Raw genomic sequence first — 20,703 nt, 5'->3', positions numbered from 1 at the left:
ATTCTGCATGGCGATCAATGTACCCTGCTCGCAGCGCCAAATGAAAGAGGACCAAGGGCTGGGCCCACAGGTTCAGCAGGTACACGATGCCACACAGACGCACACAGTGTTTTAATCCCCAGGACAAAGTTTACTGAATAAGTCACAGAATAGCGATCTGGGAAAACATGTAACACGGTATAAACAGAGAAGAAATACAAACTAATATGCAACAGAATATTGCAGCAAACTAACACTATACTCCTAGTTCCCACAGTTACTTAACAGGTACCAGATACAAGTCCTTTAAGAACACGGTTCTCCTGGATCGGTCCCTCGTTGGGGTGCACCCTAAGTATTGCGCAATACTATTTGTAATCCACAGTGAAATGGGGTCTTCACATAAAAGTACAGTTATATCCTATGCTCCAGCTCTCCACTTAACAGACAGGCCAATTTCCCAGATGATAAGGTGTCAGCGTAAGAGTCCCTTATATATCACCACGTGGAACACGTGGACGCGGCCAAGCCGTACTTACAAGTCCTTGAGGCCTTCCTCTCATGTGGTCTCCTTTACCTTCTGAGCTTCAGAGCTTTCCAGACTCAGTCCCAAAAGTAGCACCACAGACTCTGTGTCTCCAGACTCAGTCCACAGCCAGCATGGCAGTTCTTCCATCCAGCAGAGCACAGGCTGCCTTCCAGCATGTCAGGTCTCCACTGTCCCCTCAGCACATCACCTCCAGCCAGGACCCTTCTCTCCACAGAACTCTACTTCCTGTTTCCTGGTAATGGATGATGCAGATGACTATCTCCAGTGCAAGGTATCAAAACTGCAATCCCAGCACACTGCCAGGCTTGTAGGAGTCCAAAATGTCCCAGTAATTATCTGTAATCAGAGTTTGCAACCTCGAACAATATTTACATTCTGAAGAATTAATTGCATTAATTCCCTTTGGGCATTTATTAATTTGCTGCCACCTACTGACCAAAGTTAGTTACTGACAGTTTACTACATCACACCCTTACAATAGCGGGAACCATCTTATCTCCATGACAGCCAGGCGCCTTATGAAGATTTCCAGGCCTGTCACAGTTGTGTATCTATTGAGGTTTGTCTATGGTAAGTGATCTGATGATCACAGGTTCAAGCTGCGTGTAGAGGAGGTTTTAAATGTTTTTTTTAAAGGGATTCAAATGCAATTTTTTCTCCCTAAGACATAGGAATAACCTTAAGAGCCTATTTTTCTCCTACCTTTAGATGTCTTCAATGTGCCGCCGTTCAATAGAAATCCTGGTTTTCTTCTGTATGCAAATGAGTTCTCTCGCAGCATTGGGGACGCCCCCAGTGCTGCGAAAGAACTCATTTGCATACAGAAGAAAACCAGGATTTCTACTGAACGGCGGCACAGAGAAGACATCTAAAGGTAGGAGAAGAGTAGGCTTTCTTAAGGTTATTCCTATGTCTTAGGGAGAAAAAAATTGCATTTTAATGATTGAATCCCTTTAAAGAGGACCTTTCACCACTTTTGGGCACAGGCAGTTCTATATACTGCCAGAAAGCTGACAGTGTGCTGAATTCAGCGCACTGTCGGCTTTCCCGATCTGTGCCCGGTGTGAAGAGCTTACGGTGCCGGTACCGTAGCTCTTCTATGGTCAGAAGGGCGTTTCTGACCATTAGCCAGGAACGTCCTTCTGCCTCGCGGCGCCAATCGCGCTGTGCTGTGGAGCGGGGAGGAACGCCCCCTCCCTCTGCTCACACAGCTTGTCCGTAGACTAGCATTATCAGGAGAGGGAGGGGGAGTTCCTCCCGGCTCCACAGCACAGCGCGATTGGCGCCGCGAGGCAGAAGGACGTTCCTGGCTAATGGTCAGAAACGCCCTTCTGACTGTAAAGCGCTACGGTACCGGGACCGATAGCGCTTTACACCGGGCACAGATCGGGAAAGCCGACAGTGCGCTGAATTCAGCGCACTGTCAGCTTTCTGGCAGTATATAACACTGCCTGTGCCCAGATATGGTGAAAGGTCCTCTTTAAGTTTTAAAAAATAGTAAAATAATAAAAAAAATAAAATATCCTTAGATCACAAACAAAACTAAACATATGTTTAATAACATGAAAATTCCAGAACTACGGTATATAAAATTATTTATCAAACAAAAAAAAAAAAAAATCTAAATAGCCGAAACAGTCTTTTTCATCATTTTGCTGCACAAATGTAATTAAACTTTATCAAAATATTGGAAACTTTTGTGCTGCAAAAAGAAACCTTACACACTTGTGTACAAGAAAACAAAAAAGTTAGGTATGTCAGAATATGGCAACAAAATAATTTGTTCATTTTTCAAAGTTCTGAATTTTTCAAAAGGTATTAAAGGAAGTCTGTTGGGCCCTAAACCAATAATTGTGCCTTGTAGGGGCGTTTAATAGGAGCAGAAACATACGTGAGTGGCCACAAGACAATTACAGCGGTCCCCTGGACCACTACCAAGCGAGACAATTTTCCTGCGCCCTTGGGGTGAGCGGTTGCTCCTTATTGACTGCTTTTCCTTGCATGCATGCTGCACGGACTAGGAGCTGCCCAGAACTGAAAAAGCATCCTGCGGCCCAGTATAAGTGATCCATGGCCCGATACTAGCGAGAGGAAATCAGCATGCAAGTGCTTCAAGAGCAGAGGACAATTTACCAGATTTGCCTATTGACAATTGCAAATGTTCTGTCTCTGCTGTGGGATCGATGTCCAATGTCTCCTCTTTAGCCATGACTGACATTTTCAGCCTCTGTCTGCAACATGTTGGTCTGTAGACACATCTGTTAAATCAGGCTCCTTCCCCAATGCGCTTGTAGACTGATTTACATAAAAAAAAGATGATTATCTCTGCATTATTTTATCAGGGTATGTTTCTGCTTCCACTAAAGACCCCTACACAGTACTAGTATTAGTCTGGGAGGCACTTTGGACCTGACAGACTACCTTTTACCTTTAAGAGTGGCGTAACTAAGAATGGCGGGGCCCCGTGGCGAACTTTGACATGCTTTCCCCCCCGACCGACACCAAAGGTCCTGAATGACCTGGCTCCTGCTCACATCTGCCTCCGCAGAAGAAGAAGAGCAGGCAGCCGTGGGCAGGAGCCAGGATGGGTATGTAAATAGGGCCCGTTAACTCCAGCCGGTAACAGCCTATTTTTTTTTTAAATGCAGCAGTTGCTGGGCCCCCCAATGTCCCAGACCCTGTGGCAGCTGCTACCGCAGCTACCCTGGTAGTTACGCCCCTAACCTTTAAACATAGTGACCACTCAGGAGACCACCAGCAAAGCCCTCGATCAGTGCCCACATAATTAATGCCTCAGTGAAAGATGACAGAGGCTCCATTTTCACAGGCGCCACCATTTTGAGGGGAAATCAGTGGCCCCCTTTACAAGAGCCTGAGACAGCGATCAGTTACTATGGCAGGCTTGTCATTAGATTGGTTCTATTACAGGCTGCGCTAGGCCGGCCTGTAATACAAGTAAAGGGATGTCTCAATACATTGCCATGCACACATGCACATTACATATCCTTGGTTCCAAAAATGCCCAATCTAGAAAATTATAAATGTATTTTTTCCGTATAGTGAACCCTGTAGTGGGTAAAAAAAAAAAAATCAGTAGAGCCAAACAGTTGTTTTTTTTTCTTATATCGCCAAATAAATGTTAATAAAAAGCAATCAAAACATGAGACATCGCATAAATAAACAGTATCTCTGGCCCCACAAAAAGGTGGGATGCTTTATGCAGCCCCATATAGGGAAATATAAAAAAGTTACAAGTGTCAGAATATGGAGGCACCCAGAATTTTTTTTTTTTTTAAGTTTTGATTTTTTTTTTTCAATAGGATAAAAATTACCAAAAGTTGGTAAATTTCATATCGCTATAATAGTATCATCTGCAGAATATAGGTAACATGTCACTTTGGCTCCAAAGTAAATGCTGTAAAAACAAAGTCTATCAGAGATTAAGGCCCCACGTTGTGGAAACGCAGCTTTTTTTTATTGCAGATTTTGTTGTGATTTTTTGAGCCAAAGCCAGAAGTGGATTAAGCAGCAGGAAGAAGTATCAGAGCTTCCTATATAGTTCCCATTCCTTTTGTAGCGATTGTTGGCTCTGGTTAAAAAAATGCAACAAAATCTGCAACAAAAAAAGGTATGTTTCTGCAACGTGGGGGCTTAGCCAGAAAGTTGCACAGATGCAATTTTTATTCATTTTTTCCAGCTTCACAGTACATGTATGAGATATTAAAGGGATCCTATCATTAAAACACAATTTTTTTCTCTGCGCCGCCGCCGAGTTCTCTCTACACAGTAAGCAGCCATTTTCTTGTGGCCTGTGGGCATGCGCAGTCGGCTCTGACCGAGGCCTAAAAGTTTGACCACCTGTGCTGGAAGAAGAGGACGTTCTTGAAGAAGATGGAGACGGCACTGGAGATTTCTCTCGCAGCATTGGGAATGCCCCCAGTGCTGCGAGAGAACTCATTTGCATACCAACAAAAGTCAGGATTTCTACGGAACGGCAGTGCGGAGAAGACACCTAAAGGTAGGAGACGAATAGCCTTTCTTAAGGCTATTCCTATGTGTCAACCAGAAAAAATTGTGTTTTAATAATAGGATCCCTTTAAATGGTAACAAAATGAAAAAAAATAAAAAATGTCTGTGGCAAGAAAGGGTTAAAACCTAATCTCTGCATTCTGTATGAGTGTATGTGTGTTATAGTACATGCTAATGAAGGCTATACATAAATACTATAGTGTCACTCAGAACACTACATGCAGCTCTGATAACCTTCATGTGTCCCGACCGTCTCCACAACCTTTGGAAAGTCAATATGAACACTGGGGAAGGTGTACGTGGCTACGTGCTGACGTCATCCACATGACGTTCGTCCTATCCCGTGCATGCTCTGTTCTCCCGTCCACTAGATGTCGCTGTAATAATTTTCATAGCTCTTAGCCTCCAGGCTTTTATTAACAGGCGCTCTGGAAGAAGTCGCATGCGCAGTCTGGTCTGTCAAAGCTTGTCATCAGCGCGTGCGCAGTGTGGTCTCGCTCCTTCATTCTCTCCCCGCCAAGGTGAGGCCCCGGGTTGCTGCAGTCCAGTTGCAGCTTTGCCGGTCTGGAAGCGGTTGGGGTGCTGAGAGTTGGCTTAAAGGGTTTGCATTACTGTAGGAATGAGGTGTTTGTAGTGGGGTGCGCGGTGTTCTTGTGCAGCCTGCCTCTGCGGGTAATATGACCTTGTGCATGCCCCTGTCAGTGCAGTAGTCAGTCGGCAGATTGTGCATGTGGTGTGGCCGGGGTGTATGGTGAGCAGATGGAGGGGCCTGTAGTGTTGCATTTAACCCTGTACAAGGTGATGTGAGTCCTTGTGAGTGGCCGCAGTGTAGGCCAGCACTGCTGCAGGGAGGCGCCACTGCTGGGAGGGGGTCACTACGGCTGGGGCTCTCTCCTTAAAGGGATCTCTCATTTCTGGGCTTATTGTTTTATGACTGATTGCAGTACTTTACGTCAATGCCATGAAATGTCAGAATCTATTATGGGGAATAATCCTATACTGCTAGGGTAAATTCACACAGCTGAAATACTGCAGACTTTCCATATAGACTTGCACATACACAATCAGCAGTGGAATACTGTACCAGGCAAGGGAGGTCTTTAACAAATTTTCTCTCTTTGCTGCATACATACTGTGCTGTAGCATATACTTAAAAATCCCCTGACACTCCCATGGCATTACTTGGAGGGCAATTGGTTAGACAGGGTGATGTGTCAGGTCAACACGAAACTGTTTGCAGTAGTCTTCTGCTGAGGACACTCAGATATTGCAGCAGCTTAGCTGCCACAAGCTACCATCTACAATAGCCACCTTGTGTATGAGACTTAAAGAGGACCTGAAAACCCAAATGACAAACATCTGATAGGTGCTGTCACCCTGAGTATTTTGTTTATCCAAATCCATTCAGCTGTTCCAAAGGCTTTCTAATGTTAATGAAAAATATGGTATCCTAACCAAATGGGCGGTAACACTGCATGACATGCAGGACACAGAGGGCCTGCCCCCAACCATTGTTACCGCCCACTTCCCTAATTTACATCAACACTAAAAGGCCTTATAGCTTTAGAATAATTGACATTTCATGGTGACGGCACTGATCAGTTGTTGTATGTCATCAGAGTTTTCACACTTAGCGACCAATCTCCTGCACATGCTGTGACTTCAGGGTTTTGTTTTTGTCATAGCAGCTGTTAAATGAACCTGCTGCTGAATCTCCCAAAGGCCGGGGCCCCACACGTTGGAAACCCAGTGATTTGCCTGTGGTGGAACCACTGTGGAAAAATTTGTGGTGTTTTGCGGCAGTAGGCGTGGCGAATCCCATGCCTACTTTGCAGTAAAACTGTGGTGCGGACATGCCGTGATTTCCAAAACAGCATGGTTTTGGAAATCGCAGCGTATCAATTATACCTAAGGACAGTTTCCACATAGGTATAATTGTAACAGTCTGCGGAGGAAAACTCTGAACTTTCTGTCTAAAGCGCTGCAGGAAGAATCGCAATGTGTTGCCATGGCAGTATTTCAAGCACTTTTTTTGCGGCGGTATGTCCTGTGGGGCTTTAGCATAAGGCATAGCCTTTTTTTTGTTTTTTACACCTTGAAACGGTCACCCAGAATCGACGTTAGAATGGATGATTGTAGGAGCAGAGTCTGAATGGCGGTGATGATTTTCTAATGCATAGAATGTCTCTTCTTTTACAGCACCTTCTTTTTGCATTAAGTCCGTCCACCTTGCCAGCAAAATGTACGCCTGTGTCAAGCTTATGTCCAACCCATCCATGGTGAGTGCTTTAAATTGGTTTGAACTTGGTGACTCTCCACCCAAAAATATAATATAACCACCCCTTGCCTATGGGAAATGCCTGGTGCCATTCATTCCAGCAGCCATGTCTTTGTTCCATAGTTTGATTACTCAGTCTTCTTTTCAGGATATCCACTTGGTATGTTACAGGATGCTGTCTAGAAGTCTGGCATTACTAGAACCTTGCACAGTGGATCAGTTCTAATAGTCTGTGGGCCATCTTCTAGTAATGTCTGACTTATGCTATATGTAACCAAGCCGTGATTGAACAGCACATGGATGACATCTGTATGCTGATATGATCCATTCACTGCTCTCGAGCTACAAAATGGATAGAAATAGGACCTGTACTGAGTTTTGCCCCGTAAACACAACCATGTGTGTACGGATGGGGCCCTAGAGTTGAATGAATCAGTGTGCTAGTCGTGGAAAATGGCTAGCATGCTAACTATATATACGGTCATGTGCACATGAAGCCTTACAGACAGTGGGACACACTTATTAGTCCTGTGCCACTTCTCTGCTTTTTTTTTTTTTTTTTTTTTTTTTTTTTTTTTTTTTTTTTTGTAGTACACTAAAGCTTTATTTCTCCACCTTTAACACATTCCTGAAAAGGAATGTGGCCATTGCTACAATCAGATTCTTTATTATTTACAACAGGTTGTTTTGTTTTGTTTTTTTGTGGAAATAATGCTTCAAATCTACGCCAGCAAGGAGCTGCTATAGATTTTGGTACAGATGCAGACCCTATAAGATGAAGTGCCTAATCGTAAATGAGGTGCATCCTCCAACAGAGCAGGGTCTCTCAAGACCTTTGTCTAAATTACACAGTATACTATGTCCAGAAGCTGATGGCTCTGTTCCCTGTATAATGGCTAGGTGCAACTACTGCTGCTTTGTGCAGCCACTAAGTTTGAAGCTTCCTGCTCTGTGTACTGTATAGTGCAGGGATTGGACGTCCCATCGAACAGCAGTTTCATGCAAGGAACAATTATTGGTACCAGCACGGATCAGATATTTATGGTCTAATTTAATCTGATTTCTAAAAGTCTATCTACTAGGACCGCCACCAATTGTTGGAGTGAAAAGCCTACAATCCTCTGTGGATACTTCTAACTAATAAGACATATGTTCCCACTCCAGTGGATAGGGGATCAGTTTAATTTTTGGTACAACTCCTTTAAGAGCCTTTAGCAGATGTCCTAGTAAGCCCATGAGTCTATTTAAGAAGGGGGGGAGGAATCATTGTGACCATAAACATTCGTGTTTTCCTTGTCTATTCCTTGAGATTGCTGTTCTGAATAAATAACCACTTTTTGTTTTTGTATACACAGGTGAGGAACGGAGCATGCCTGCTCTGCAGACCCCTTTCCACCACCCTGCTGAGCCAACCTCTAGTCAAGACAGAGCAGGTATATTGAATTCCTAAATACTGTCTACAAACAATCCTGCTTCACACAGACTATTTTGTCAGGCTGTTGTACATACATAGTGAACTATTTTGTATGTGTTAATGTACAGTCTTGCTGCTGAGAAAATTAACTTAATCTGTATGCAGAGTAGTACAGTACAGAATTCCAGTGGAGCTGCCAGAGAACCCGTTTTCGCCTGAGGATATTGACCAGCACCATCCCCTAATTTAAAGATTGACGGGTCCTGATGTGTGGCGATCACAGGCAAGAATGGATGCTGCTGCCAAAGTGACCATGTCCCTGGTGCACCAAACCGCTCCTGTGCATAAGGATTAAACATGGATTTTCTTAGCCGCAAGATTTCACTTTGACACACAAAAAACAATTCCGTATGTCAGTAACAGCCCTACAACAGCATATAAGAGGCTTAAAAGCAATTTTGGGTGTGGCAGACTCTTTAAGGCTGAGGCCACGTGTTACAGAAAGGCTGCATTATTGTTTTGCTGAAGATTGTTTGAGCCAAAGTTAGGATTGGATTTAGCAGAAGGCTCCAGTATAAGGGTATGTTCACACAATGGAATCCACCTTAAAGGCAATGGTCGATTCCGCCCTGAGTCTGCAGTGTGAGACATCCTTCTCTTACGGTAGCTGAAATTGGAGAAAGCATGCTTACCCTTCCAGTAAACTTTGCATAAATGAATAGTACAGTGACTTGCAGCAATTCTGCATTTTTTTACAACTTTCATCTGTATGCCTGATCCCTGTGTTTGTCAGGAAAAAAAATCAGTGTTATGTTGTCCATCCACAGCACACAGAAAGTAAAGGAAAATCTGCTTATCAAACGTTCACTCACTCAGAGGATCAGCAATTTGGGACACTAAACCCCTGCTCTGTAAGGACCTGTGGGTGGTTTATTGTTCCAATCTCCCTGATGGGTTCCCTTTATAAAAAAAAAAAAAAAAAAAAAATGTTAACTTTGCCCGAGTTAAATGTTGCATTTATTGTAAGGTGTTTTAAGTGGTCTCTTGAATAATAATATTATATATATATATATATATATATATATATATATATATATATATATATATTTATTTATTTCCTTATCTTTCCAGCAGATGGCACTAGTTCCCGCCCGAGGAGTTCAGACCAGCGCTGTGTGCCGGGATATTGATACTGCTGCTAAGTTTATTGGTGCTGGTGCTGCCACTGTAGGAGTGGCCGGTTCTGGTGCTGGTATTGGGACTGTATTTGGCAGCCTCATTATTGGATATGCCAGGTAAAAGAATTGATGTTGACTGATTAATAATAATATCCCACATTTCTGAAAGTATATTATAAAGATCCCTGAGGCCCTCATTATGGTAGGTCAGAATAGGCTGTACGGCTTCATATTAAGGAGCAGTATGGGCTCCATGGGCTCTTACCTTAAAGCTATATTCACATGACTAAATCCTGTCTGGGAAACTCAGTACATGTGCAGACCATATTTTCTGGGCTGAACTCTGCTGTATGAACACAACTCACTGCATGACCGTGAGTTATGATGCACTGAGCTCCTATACACACTTACTTCAGGCACTGACAGCTTCCCCCATCTCCAGCATTGTGCAGAAAAGCTGAAGGAGAATAAATGTTGTCATCTGGCACTCCATGTATTACAATAAGACATATTCCTGGACTTGTAAATGAGTTGGACAGAAACTCTGCAAATAATGTTTTGATCCAGGGCCAAGGCTGTCTGGTGTAACAGCTATTGCCCTGGGCTGCTACATTGTCAGACTTTGGGATATATTCTGACTTCTCTGTGCACTGGAGGAAAACTATATTGACAGCTTTTATGAAGCGTCCTTACAAACCCAATAAAGAATCCATTGTTACTTTTAATTAATTGTGGAACACAAATACAGCAGTGTGTTGAGCCCCATTGGTTCCCTTTATAGTCACCTTTATCACCAGCATCCTATTGCCTGGTTAAATATTGGGCTATGGTTTGCTGATGACCCCTGCTGGAAACACAAGTGACTTTTAACTTGCTCAGGGTTGCCTTACATGGCGTGTTCACACTTGGCTTGTGCTACCTGCTGTACTTCTTATTTGAAGCAGTAGCCACAGTATGGGTTCAACTGGTACATCCCATGTGTCTTATGGGCACACTATGGCTTTTAACAGTGGTCAGATCGTGCACAGAAAAGCTCTTAGTCTCTGGATCAAAGAGGAGGGAACCAGAGATACAGCCAGATGGATAATCCCATGTTGAAAGCAGTGGATGTTGCAAGTTCTGTATCCAGTGTTTATCCATGGGATCTTCGCAGAAAGGGTTTATGTAGAAGAGGAGTAGGGCTTAAATTATGGCAGTACACATCAATTTTTGTCATTTCAGATTTCTTCATCCCTTTAAAGTTCTTAAAGAAACTTTCACTACCTCCAACAACTGCAGATCTTAGTATCTGTTAATACGTACTGCACTGCTGAATCCAGCACTTTTTTTTTTTTTTAATATATATATATATATATATATATATATATATATATATATATATATATATATATTCATTCCCACCATTTCTGAGCAATGCAGTCAATTCGTTTTGGTGCCTGAGGCGGGAGGAGGCAAGGGGGTTTGATCCAAAGCGCCATTCAGTGGTGGATGTTGTCAGAGCTCCCGCCTGATACCGCCCTCTGACACTAGTGACTAAATGGCAAATGAGGCACTGAAACTAACAGCATTGATTGCTTAGGGACTGTGGGGGTAGAGAAAAAATTCCAACTATGCTGGAATCAGTAGAGCAGCGACTATTAAGTGATGCAAACAGAGATTTGGTGGGGGTGGTTGGGGCAACGCGGTGGCTCAGTGGTTAGCACTGCAGCGCTGGAATCCTGGGTTCGAATCCCGCCAGGAGCAACATCTGCAAGGAGTTTGTATATTCTCCCTGTGTTTGCATGGATTTCCTCCCATTCTACAAAGACATACTGATAGGAGAGGGAAAAAAAAGTACATTATGATTCCTATATGGGGCTTACAATGTACATAAAAAATAAAAAATTTGGTGGAGGTGATGAAAGGTCCACTTTAATCAGAATTCAGTCTAATAACGTACAGCAGGATATGTTCTTTTTAGTCTTTCCATAGTGTAATCCTTTTGTCTTTTTGCTCTGCAGGAACCCATCTCTTAAGCAGCAGCTTTTCTCCTACGCCATCTTGGGTTTTGCCCTGTCTGAAGCTATGGGACTCTTCTGTCTCATGGTTGCTTTCCTTATCCTGTTTGCCATGTGAAGGATCACCTGTCCTGCAGATTCCTGTATGTCAGCCAGTGCTCTGTGGCTCTGTTGGGGTGGTTCCCTTGGCATAAGATCTGCCAGTGTATTCTGGGAAATAAATAAATTAAAACACTTTTCTTCTTGGTCAGTATTGTTTTTATTCTTTTGCTCATATTACAATGTGATATTTCTAAAAAAAATCAATATCCTGCCTACAGTCCAGACCAAACCCTTTACAGTTCTATAAGGATTCGTGTTGAAGTCCAGGAAGAATTTCAGAACTTCAGCATAGCTTATCTATAGCAGGTTTCCACTTATTTTAATGGAAAATCGCTATTCAAAATTGTTGCTGGTTGTTTATGATCTGCACAGTCTGAATATGGTGTTATAGTTTCACATATAGCTTTTTATCCCTGAATTGTGGATGATTGATTATGAAGTAAGTAGTGCACAGAAGAATAAAGGCTATGCTCACATTCACAAACTTCCAAAGCTCCTGTGCAGACTACATGTTTCCATGGTAACAGACAACAAAGTCTCTGCTTCGGTCTTTTAGGCCCTTTGCAGATGACTGTGGTCGGCGTGCTAACCGTGTATTTCACGGATAGCACACTTACCGATTCTATGCTATGGGCCCGTACATACGACCATGAATTTTGCAGTCCCATGTGTGGTCTGACACTACAGGCCGCATAATCTAGAACTGGACCTATTTTGCAAAGCCTATCATTATCCAGCAATGATGCTGATTAGAGATGAGCAAACACTGTTCGGATCAGCCGATCCGAACAGCACGCTCCCATAGAAATGAATGGAAGCACCTGTGACGCCGGCTGGCCGCTGGCAAAGTCAGCGTCACAGGTGCTTCCATTCATTTCTATGGAAGCGTGCTGTTCGCTCATCTCTACTGCTGATCTGTAAGACCAGCCCCCCTGACAGTGTAGTGAAATCTCTGCAACTGAGGCAGATACTGGCAAAACACGTACAGTGCACAATGCCTATAGCCCTGCATTTACATCTACCTGTATTCTTCACTCCCATATTGCCCATCTGCCTCCTTTGCCACACTATTTCTATACAGAGTTGCTTTAGCAGTGATATCGCGTCAACAAAATTGCTGCAGCCAATCTGCAGTTAAGTAGAAATGCTTTTTACATGTCCTCTGCTGTTTGTACACAATTTTTATTTTTTTAAATACTGGACAAACCATTTAATAAAAGGTGAGCAGGATGGACATAATATAATGGGGCAGTAGCAGGCACTAATCACTGGGCAATTGGGCAGCATTCATTTAAAGGGGCTCTATCAGGCTATTCAGGCACCGCTGAAGTTATAGTAAACTACCTCCCCCTCCCGTTTTAAAATAAAACCCTAAAAAAGAATGTTAAACTTATCTATCGTGTGCAATGGGTGGGCATTCGTGGTCCGACGTCCTCTTCAGCTACGCCTCCCCTTCTAGCAATGTCTTCGGGTCCCGTCTTCCTCCGGCGCTCGCGAACTGCAGTTGATAACAAAATGGCAGCCTTTTTTTTTTTTTTTTTTTTTCCTTTTATCAATGGCAGTTTGCGAGCACAGGTATTTTATATAGATAGATACAGTATCTACATAGATATCTATATATAACTTAAACATGCAAGAATAAAAAATTAAAGCCCTATCTGTAACCAATAAGTATGAATATGGTTCTGGAGATGGCGGAAGACAAAAAAAAAAGCTACATTTACAGTACCTGCAAAGTGAATGGGTTTCTGGCTAATCCCATCAACACATTGTAGAAAAAAAAATCCACAGCAGAAAATTGCAGCATGTCAGTTATACTTGCGGAAACACCGGTGTTTTCACTCTAGATATAATAAGGGTAGAAAGTCAGAGGAAAACTGATTATATATATATATTGCTGCGTTTTGCTGCATGGGGCCTTAAAGAGGACCTTTCACCACTTTTGGGCACATGCAATGTTATATACTGCCAGAAAGCCGACAGTGCGCTGAGTTCAGCGCACTGTCGGCTTTCCCGATCTGTGCCCGGTGTAAAGAGCTTACGGTGCCGGTACCGAAGTGCTCTATGGTCAGAAGGGCGTTTCTGACCATTAGCGAGGAACGTCCTTCTGCCTCGCGGCGCCAATCGCGCTGTGCTGTGTGAGCGTGGAGGAACGCCCCCTCCCTCTCCTGATAATGCTCGTCTATGGACGAGCGCTGTGAGCAGAGGGAGGGGGCGCTCCACAGTACAGCGCGATAGGCGCCGCGAGGCAGAAGGACGTCTCTGGCTAATGGTCAGAAACGCCCTTCTGACCATAGAGCACTACGGTACTGGCACCGTAAGCTCTTTACACCGGGCACAGATCGGGAAAGCCGACAGTGCGCTGAACTCAGCGCACTGTCGGCTTTCTGGCAGTATATAACACTGCGTGTGCCCAAAAGTGGTGAAAGGTCCTCTTTAACCTTAAACAAGAGATTTCAGTGTTATTGTCAGTTTAAGAAGGGGAGGAGGAGTCAGATAAGTGGATAAAGAAGATTTTCTCTGATCTGATACATTACCAAGTTTCTAATATTTGTCTGTACTATGGATTTCTGTAAAGCTAGCAACCATATAGTTGGATCCTAAACTCTAGGATTGTGTACATTTCAGGTGCTGCATAACTGGATGATACATTGCTATTCTATACATTGTCAGGGTGGTGGTAACATAGCAGCAGAGTACAGTGTTATCTCTCCAGGCTGTAGAAGCTCTCGAACAGCTGCTCAGACTCTTGGCCAAGTTGTCTTGTTGTTGCCATGATATTGGCAGCTGCGCTGTTTGTTACAGTTGTTCCTGTGTTTTGGAAACACTGCATTTTCTACGAGGCAGAGCAGACGCGTGGGAAATCGGTTTCGTGCATGGTGGATATTTATAGGAACGATTCATTTTGAAATATCATAGTAGAGATACAGGAACCCTGGCCAGACTGGACTGTCACGATGGTTGAAATGAGGGCAGATGACAGGAGACTGATACACTGACAGGCACTCCCCTCCAAAAAAAACAGAACCAAAAACTATTAGCCATTCTTCACAGCTTAGTGTCAACCACTATGGGTATGTGTATTATGTCTGTCTGGGCTCCCCTAGAGATGTATTAGGATAGCGATTACATTGCAAAGGCCAACTCTATACCTCAGATTTGTTTTCTTTGAGATTCTCTCTAAATCTCTGCTATCAATCATATCCTACTAATTTTATAAATGTGAAAGTTTGTGTGTTAGTTACTCAAACACGTGAAAACAGCTGAACAGGTTTGGATGAAATTTGCCACATAGATAGTTTGTAACCTTGAGTAACACATAGGCTTTTTATCCCAGTAAATGACATGGCTTAACAACTGTTATGAATTTATGTTCACATACTATATTACACTGCTCTTGCCAGCAGGCTGATAAAGCCAGATCTGTCATCTCTCTGTGTAAATATACAGCTAACCCTGAGTCCATTGTGTACATTCATTTGCATATTATTTGATCTGCTCCAGGCAGTGCTGATACACTGGATGGGAAGACACCTTTAATCCAAATTGTCACTTTGCTCATTTTAAACATGCTGGGAAACAGAAAATCTAATTTGTCGCAAAATTCTAAAACAACGAGAGCTATGAAGGTAGCCAGAAGTCACAGAGTTCTCCTCAAGCGCAGCTGAGGGGAATCATTGACACCAATAACATGCTTATTATATGGCATCCCAGCAATCCGCTGAGATATTGGAACAATCACAGGCACAGCGTGAGGAACAAGGTTAGCAGCAGGACAGCTTAACAGCTGCCGAAACGCCACAACAAGCAAACCATCAACGGCAGCAATTTGCTGAATATTGGTGGATCATCGATGCCAACAACACGCAGACGAAGACGCGGGCAGATGCTAGTACTACCGTATTTTTCGGACTATAAGACGCACTGGACTATAAGACGCACCTAGGTTTTAGAGGAGGAAAATAGGGAAAAAAAATTTTGAAGCAAAAACTGGTAAAATATTTAATGTATGGGAGTTGTAGTTTTGCAACAGCTGCAAGGCCACATTGACAGGTGACCCTGCAGCTGTACGGGGATGCATAGAGTGTTTTTTTTTGCGGGTCCAGAAGTACTTTTTAGTTATACCATTTTGGGGAATATCTATTGCTTAGATCACCTTTTATTGAAAAAAAAAAACGGTGGTTTATGATATATGATTTTCTACTTTTATATATATATTCTAGGGACAGGAGGTGATTTAGAACTTTTATTTATTTCATATTTTTATTATATATTTTTAAAGCTTTTTTTTTTAACTATTTTATTCTTCCCCCGGGGCTTGAACCTGCGGTCACTTGATTGCAAGTCCCATAGACGGCAATACAACTGTATTGCCGTCTATGGGACATTCTGTGTATTAGTATTACGGCTGGTCATAGACCCAGCCGCAATACTAATATATAGCAGTGACAGGCCTGGGAGCCTCATTAGGCTCCCGGCTCTCACCCGAACAGGTCGGCTCCTGCGATATCGCCGCGCAGGAGCCGGCCTGCAACTTTACAGGTACGGGGCCGGTGGGGACCGGCCCCGGGGGAGAAGGGGCCGCTGATACTGACCCGGCATCCGCTGTACTAGAGAGGCGGATGCCGGGGAGGGATAGACGCCGGGGCCTGAGACATCGCTGCCCTGCCCTGCATGAAGCCAGCGGCGGGGGGACGGAGGAGCGGAATAGCAACATCACTACTCCCGCTGCTGGCTTCATGCAGGGCAGAGGAGCACAGCGATGTCTCAGGCCCCGACACCTGTAATGGCGTCTATCACTTGCCGGCTTCCGCCTCTCTATTACAGCGGATGCCAGGCGCCACATTCGGCCTATAAGACGCACCCTTCTTTTCCCCCCAAATTTGGGGGAAAAAAAGTGCGTCTTATAGTCCGAAAAATACGGTATATATTACAAAAGTCATTACTAGAAGGTCCCATGCACATGGCAGAGCTGTGGAAACAACTACATACAGTACAGGCTCTGTGCACACTGGGATGCTTTAGGGTAAGTTCACAAAGCACACTTTGCAGCGGGATCTGCTGTTAACAGGAAGATTTCCTACTCCTGTTCACTTTAATGGGAGGTTCGGGTGTAATCCGTCTGAAGATCGGTAGGACACTTCACTGTGGGCTAGCTGAGTTTTACAGCTGGTACAAAAAGAAGCATCGCCTCCCAAGTAAATCAATGGGAAGAGGATTTTTTTGCAGCGGTTTCTGCTGTAAAAAAAAAGCCACCATATCAACTTAGCCTTAGAATCCCTAAAACAACCCCTCCTCTGCTCACGCTCCCACATTACTCCAGAGGATTTGATGCCCTTTCAGACTAATTTTACATATCCAAGCACCATCTGCATGTTAAGGATAAGGCTCATACAGCATTTTCTATGTGTTATGAAAGTCACCTCTATCACAGAAAAGGCCGGACCTCTGTATAAGCAATATTACCTCCTATGCCGCCCCTGCTACCTCTTGTGTCACCCCCTCTACTTCATAGATTGTAAGCTCTTGCGAGCAGGGCCCTCAGTGCCATTGTGTCAAGTAACTATTTCTTTGTAATGTCTCTTTTTTTTTGTCTATATTTGGACCCTACAAATTGTACAGTGATGTGGAATATGTTGGTGCTACATAAATAAAATGTATTATTAGCCCACTTTCATATGCCTGTGATATGGCTGCATTTTTTGTGCCCACATTATAGATGCAACAACCAGATCTCCCATGGCTCTACAGACCTGGAGCTAGTGACTGCACTAACTCCTTTGTTCCATCTATGCCTGCACTACCTATAATATGAATCAGAAAAGTTGTATACTTCTTGAATATACTATTGCTACCAACTATGTAACTGTATGACTCCGGGGTAGCAGCTGCCACAGGGCCTGGGATATTAGGGGCCTGGCGACTGTCGCTACTGCTGTGTTTTTTTTTTTTTTCCCTAATAGGCCGTTACTGGCTGGAGTTACTCCAGACGGTAACGGGCCCTATTTACTTACCGATCCTGGCAGGGGTCGGGATCAGTAAGTGACGCCACGGGCCCCACAAACATCATTATTATACTCAGGGGTCTTCTCAGACCCCCGAGTATAATGATCAGAAGTCCAGGAGAGGTAAGGAAACATAAAAAACAGTGTTGCTTATCTTTCCGCGCTCCAGTCAGGCTTCGGGCCTACTTCTGTGATGTCTCTTACATCACATGACCGGGGCCTGAAGATGGCCGACACCACCGAGGAGTGCAGCAGAGCCAGGGAGAGGTAAGTAACAGTGTTTTTTATGTTGGTATCTCCTCTCGGTGTCCGATTATTATACTCTGAGGGCTGAAAAGTCCCCAGAGTATAATAATTGATCATGGGTGTCCACAGTGGGGCATAATACTGTGTGCAGGGGCCACTATGGGGGATAATACTGTGTGCAGGGGCCACTATGGGGCATAATACTGTGTACAGGGGCCACCATGGGACATAATACTGTGTGCAGGGGCCACTATGGGTTATAATACTGTGTGCAGGGGCCACTATGGGGCATAATACTGCATGCAGGGGCCGCTATTGGGCATAATAGTGTGTGAAGGGGCCACTATGGGGCATAATACTGTGTGCAGGGGCCACTATGGGGCATAATACTGTGTGCAGGGGCTACTATGGGGATAATACTGTGTGCAGGGGCCACTATGGGGCATAATACTATGTGAAGGGGCCACTATGGGGGATAATACAGTGTGCAGGGGCCACTATGGGGCATAATACTGTGTGCAGGGGCCACTATGGGGCATAATACTGTGTGCAGGGGCCACCATGGGGCATAATACTGTGTGCAGGGGCCACTATGGGGCATAATACTGTGTGCAGCGGCCACTATGGGGCATAATACTGTGTGCAGGGGCCACTATGGGGCATAATAGAGCGTGCAGGAAGTTGGGGGTGGGGTGGGGGGTTGGTCGGGGTCTTTGACGTCGGTCGGGGGGGGGGGGGGGCATTCATAGTTATGCCACTGGTGTGACTGTATAACATGGTTATCACGCTGTTGTATAAGTATTACCTACAGTTATGTATCATGTTGCTTTATTGATATTACTTACTGCTATGTATCCTAAAACTATTGTGCCAACACAAGGCTGTTGAATGATCCAATTTCCCATTGGTGATCAATAAAGTATTATTCTATTGTATTCCATTCCTTTCTATAGTACCTGTACAGCATGGGTAGCAAACATCAAGTACTGTAAATGTACTATCTACAGTGGATACATAACAGCTAAACACAACACTTCCTAATATATACTCTGTTTTTATGCAGCACCATTCTGATTTATTTTCATTTTCATTAACCTCAACTGTGATGTTTCATTTGCAAGTTCACTACCCTCCTTGTGAGCAGTGCAGCCAGCGAATGAAACGTCACAGCAGCACATGTGCTCGGATGTAGGAGTGATTTTATTACCTGTGCAGGGGAAAGTGGTGAAGGAATGACTACACAGAGCGTGAGAGCAGGTAGATGAATTGTGGGAAATGTAGTTTGGAGCAGCAAGTAAAATAAAGCCAAGCTGCTGTGGATGTATTAGCAAATAACCCCTTTAAGCATGGAGGTCATTAGAGTTACAGTCGATAATTGCATTGGAAATATTGGATTTGTTCTCATACACTCAACTAGCACAACACACAAGCTTGTAGTAACCCGACATGGCCAGGAGAGGCCGCTCTACATCTATTCACGCCAAACATTCCCATAGACAGCCAGTCACCAGATACCACGGTCTGCGCTGTCAGTCAGGTCTCTTAGCTCCACCCACTCGCATTCTTGTCAGTCATCAAGGCCCCGCCCACTGAGATGTCAGTGCCTACCCCCGCCCCGATCCCCTGACAGTCAGCTGGAAGCGCTGCACGTCACGAGGCAGGGGCCTGCCCCGCCCATGTTGTTCTCGCGAGAGGTGAGGATCGGGGCGCCCGCGCTGCTGTAGGTTGCTGGCGGAGGAGAGAGGGGCCGGGACTCGGGGGAAACGGAGACTCGACACGGTAAGAGACAGAGACCGAGAGGTGACTTGTCTATAGCGCACACACTGCATGTCAACCGGGAGCTCACCGACATAACGCCCCAAATACCCTAGAGGTTCAGAGAGGGCCCAAATCTGGGCGACGCCCCCCCTCCTTAGGGCTGTCCCAGACAGCCAATAGGAGGCGGCGTATGAGCAAGTGACTGGTAGTGCAACCAATAGGAACTTACATGGGGGCGGGAATAGCAACAGGCCTGGGACAGAGTGTACGCTTTACAGACTAGCTGTCTGAGCTCCCAGCCAGCACTGTCTGCTCCCACCCCGGTCCTGAGTGCCTGCCCCAGCCAGCACTGTCTGCTCCCACCCCGGTCCTGAGTGCCTGCCCCAGCCAGCACTGTCTGCTCCCACCCCGGTCCTGAGTGCCTGCCCCAGCCAGCACTGTCTGCTCCCTCCCCGGTCCTGAGTGCCTGACTGTATACCGATCTGCCCCAGCCAGCACTGTCTGCTCCCACCCCGGTGCTGAGTGCCTGCCCCAGCCAACACTGTCTGCTCCCACCCCGGTCCTGAGTGCCTGCCCCTGCCCGGTCCTGAGTGCCTGGCTGTATACCGATCTGCCCCAGCCAGCACTGTCTGCTCCCTCCCCGGTCCTGAGTGCCTGACTGTATACCGATCTGCCCCAGCCAGCACTGTCTGCTCCCTCCCCGGTCCTGAGTGCCTGACTGTATACCGATCTGCCCCAGCCAGCACTGTCTGCTCCCACCCCGGTGCTGAGTGCCTGCCCCAGCCAGCACTGTCTGCTCCCACCCCGGTCCTGAGTGCCTGCCCCTGCCCGGTCCTGAGTGCCTGGCTGTATACCGATCTGCCCCAGCCAGCACTGTCTGCTCCCTCCCCGGTCCTGAGTGCCTGACTGTATACCGATCTGCCCCAGCCAGCACTGTCTGCTCCCTCCCCGGTCCTGAGTGCCTGACTGTATACCGATCTGCCCCAGCCAGCACTGTCTGCTCCCACCCCGGTGCTGAGTGCCTGCCCCAGCCAGCACTGTCTGCTCCCACCCCGGTCCTGAGTGCCTGCCCCAGCCAGCACTGTCTGCTCCCTCCCCGGTCCTGAGTGCCTGACTGTATACCGATCTGCCCCAGCCAGCACTGTCTGCTCCCACCCCGGTCCTGAG

General features: G+C 45.3%; 2 protein-coding genes across 4 annotated transcripts in view; both read left to right on the top strand.

The window, feature by feature from the left end:
• Window positions 1-5,007: 5,007 nt before the first annotated feature.
• On the top strand, window positions 5,008-11,664 carry ATP5MC2 (ATP synthase membrane subunit c locus 2). 3 transcript variants are annotated; one of them, XM_075265861.1, is made up of 5 exons: window positions 5,008-5,079; window positions 6,758-6,837; window positions 8,192-8,269; window positions 9,385-9,545; window positions 11,429-11,664. In XM_075265861.1, the coding sequence occupies exons 2-5, from the start codon at window positions 6,799-6,801 to the stop codon at window positions 11,541-11,543; spliced, it is 393 nt and encodes a 130-aa protein (XP_075121962.1). In that variant the 5' UTR covers window positions 5,008-5,079; window positions 6,758-6,798; the 3' UTR covers window positions 11,544-11,664. The 3 variants fall into 3 exon arrangements, with proteins under 3 accessions (XP_075121962.1, XP_075121961.1, XP_075121963.1); XM_075265860.1 differs by having other exon boundaries at window positions 9,382-9,545; XM_075265862.1 differs by lacking the exon at window positions 5,008-5,079 and adding an exon at window positions 5,138-5,159.
• A 7,781-nt stretch (window positions 11,665-19,445) lies between these two features.
• The window catches only part of LOC142195791 (cyclic AMP-dependent transcription factor ATF-7-like), a 72,685-nt gene continuing 71,427 nt past the window's right edge, over window positions 19,446-20,703 (top strand). Inside the window, exon 1 of the mRNA XM_075265823.1 lies at window positions 19,446-19,557. The gene's annotated coding sequence lies outside the window, so the exon portion shown is untranslated. The remainder of the gene's footprint in view (window positions 19,558-20,703) is intronic.

Source organism: Leptodactylus fuscus, chromosome 2 (assembly GCF_031893055.1).
Source record: "Leptodactylus fuscus isolate aLepFus1 chromosome 2, aLepFus1.hap2, whole genome shotgun sequence".
Lineage (NCBI taxonomy): Eukaryota > Metazoa > Chordata > Amphibia > Anura > Leptodactylidae > Leptodactylus > Leptodactylus fuscus.
The sequence above is the reverse complement of the archived record's forward strand: the minus strand, read 5'-3'. Positions and strand labels throughout refer to the sequence as shown.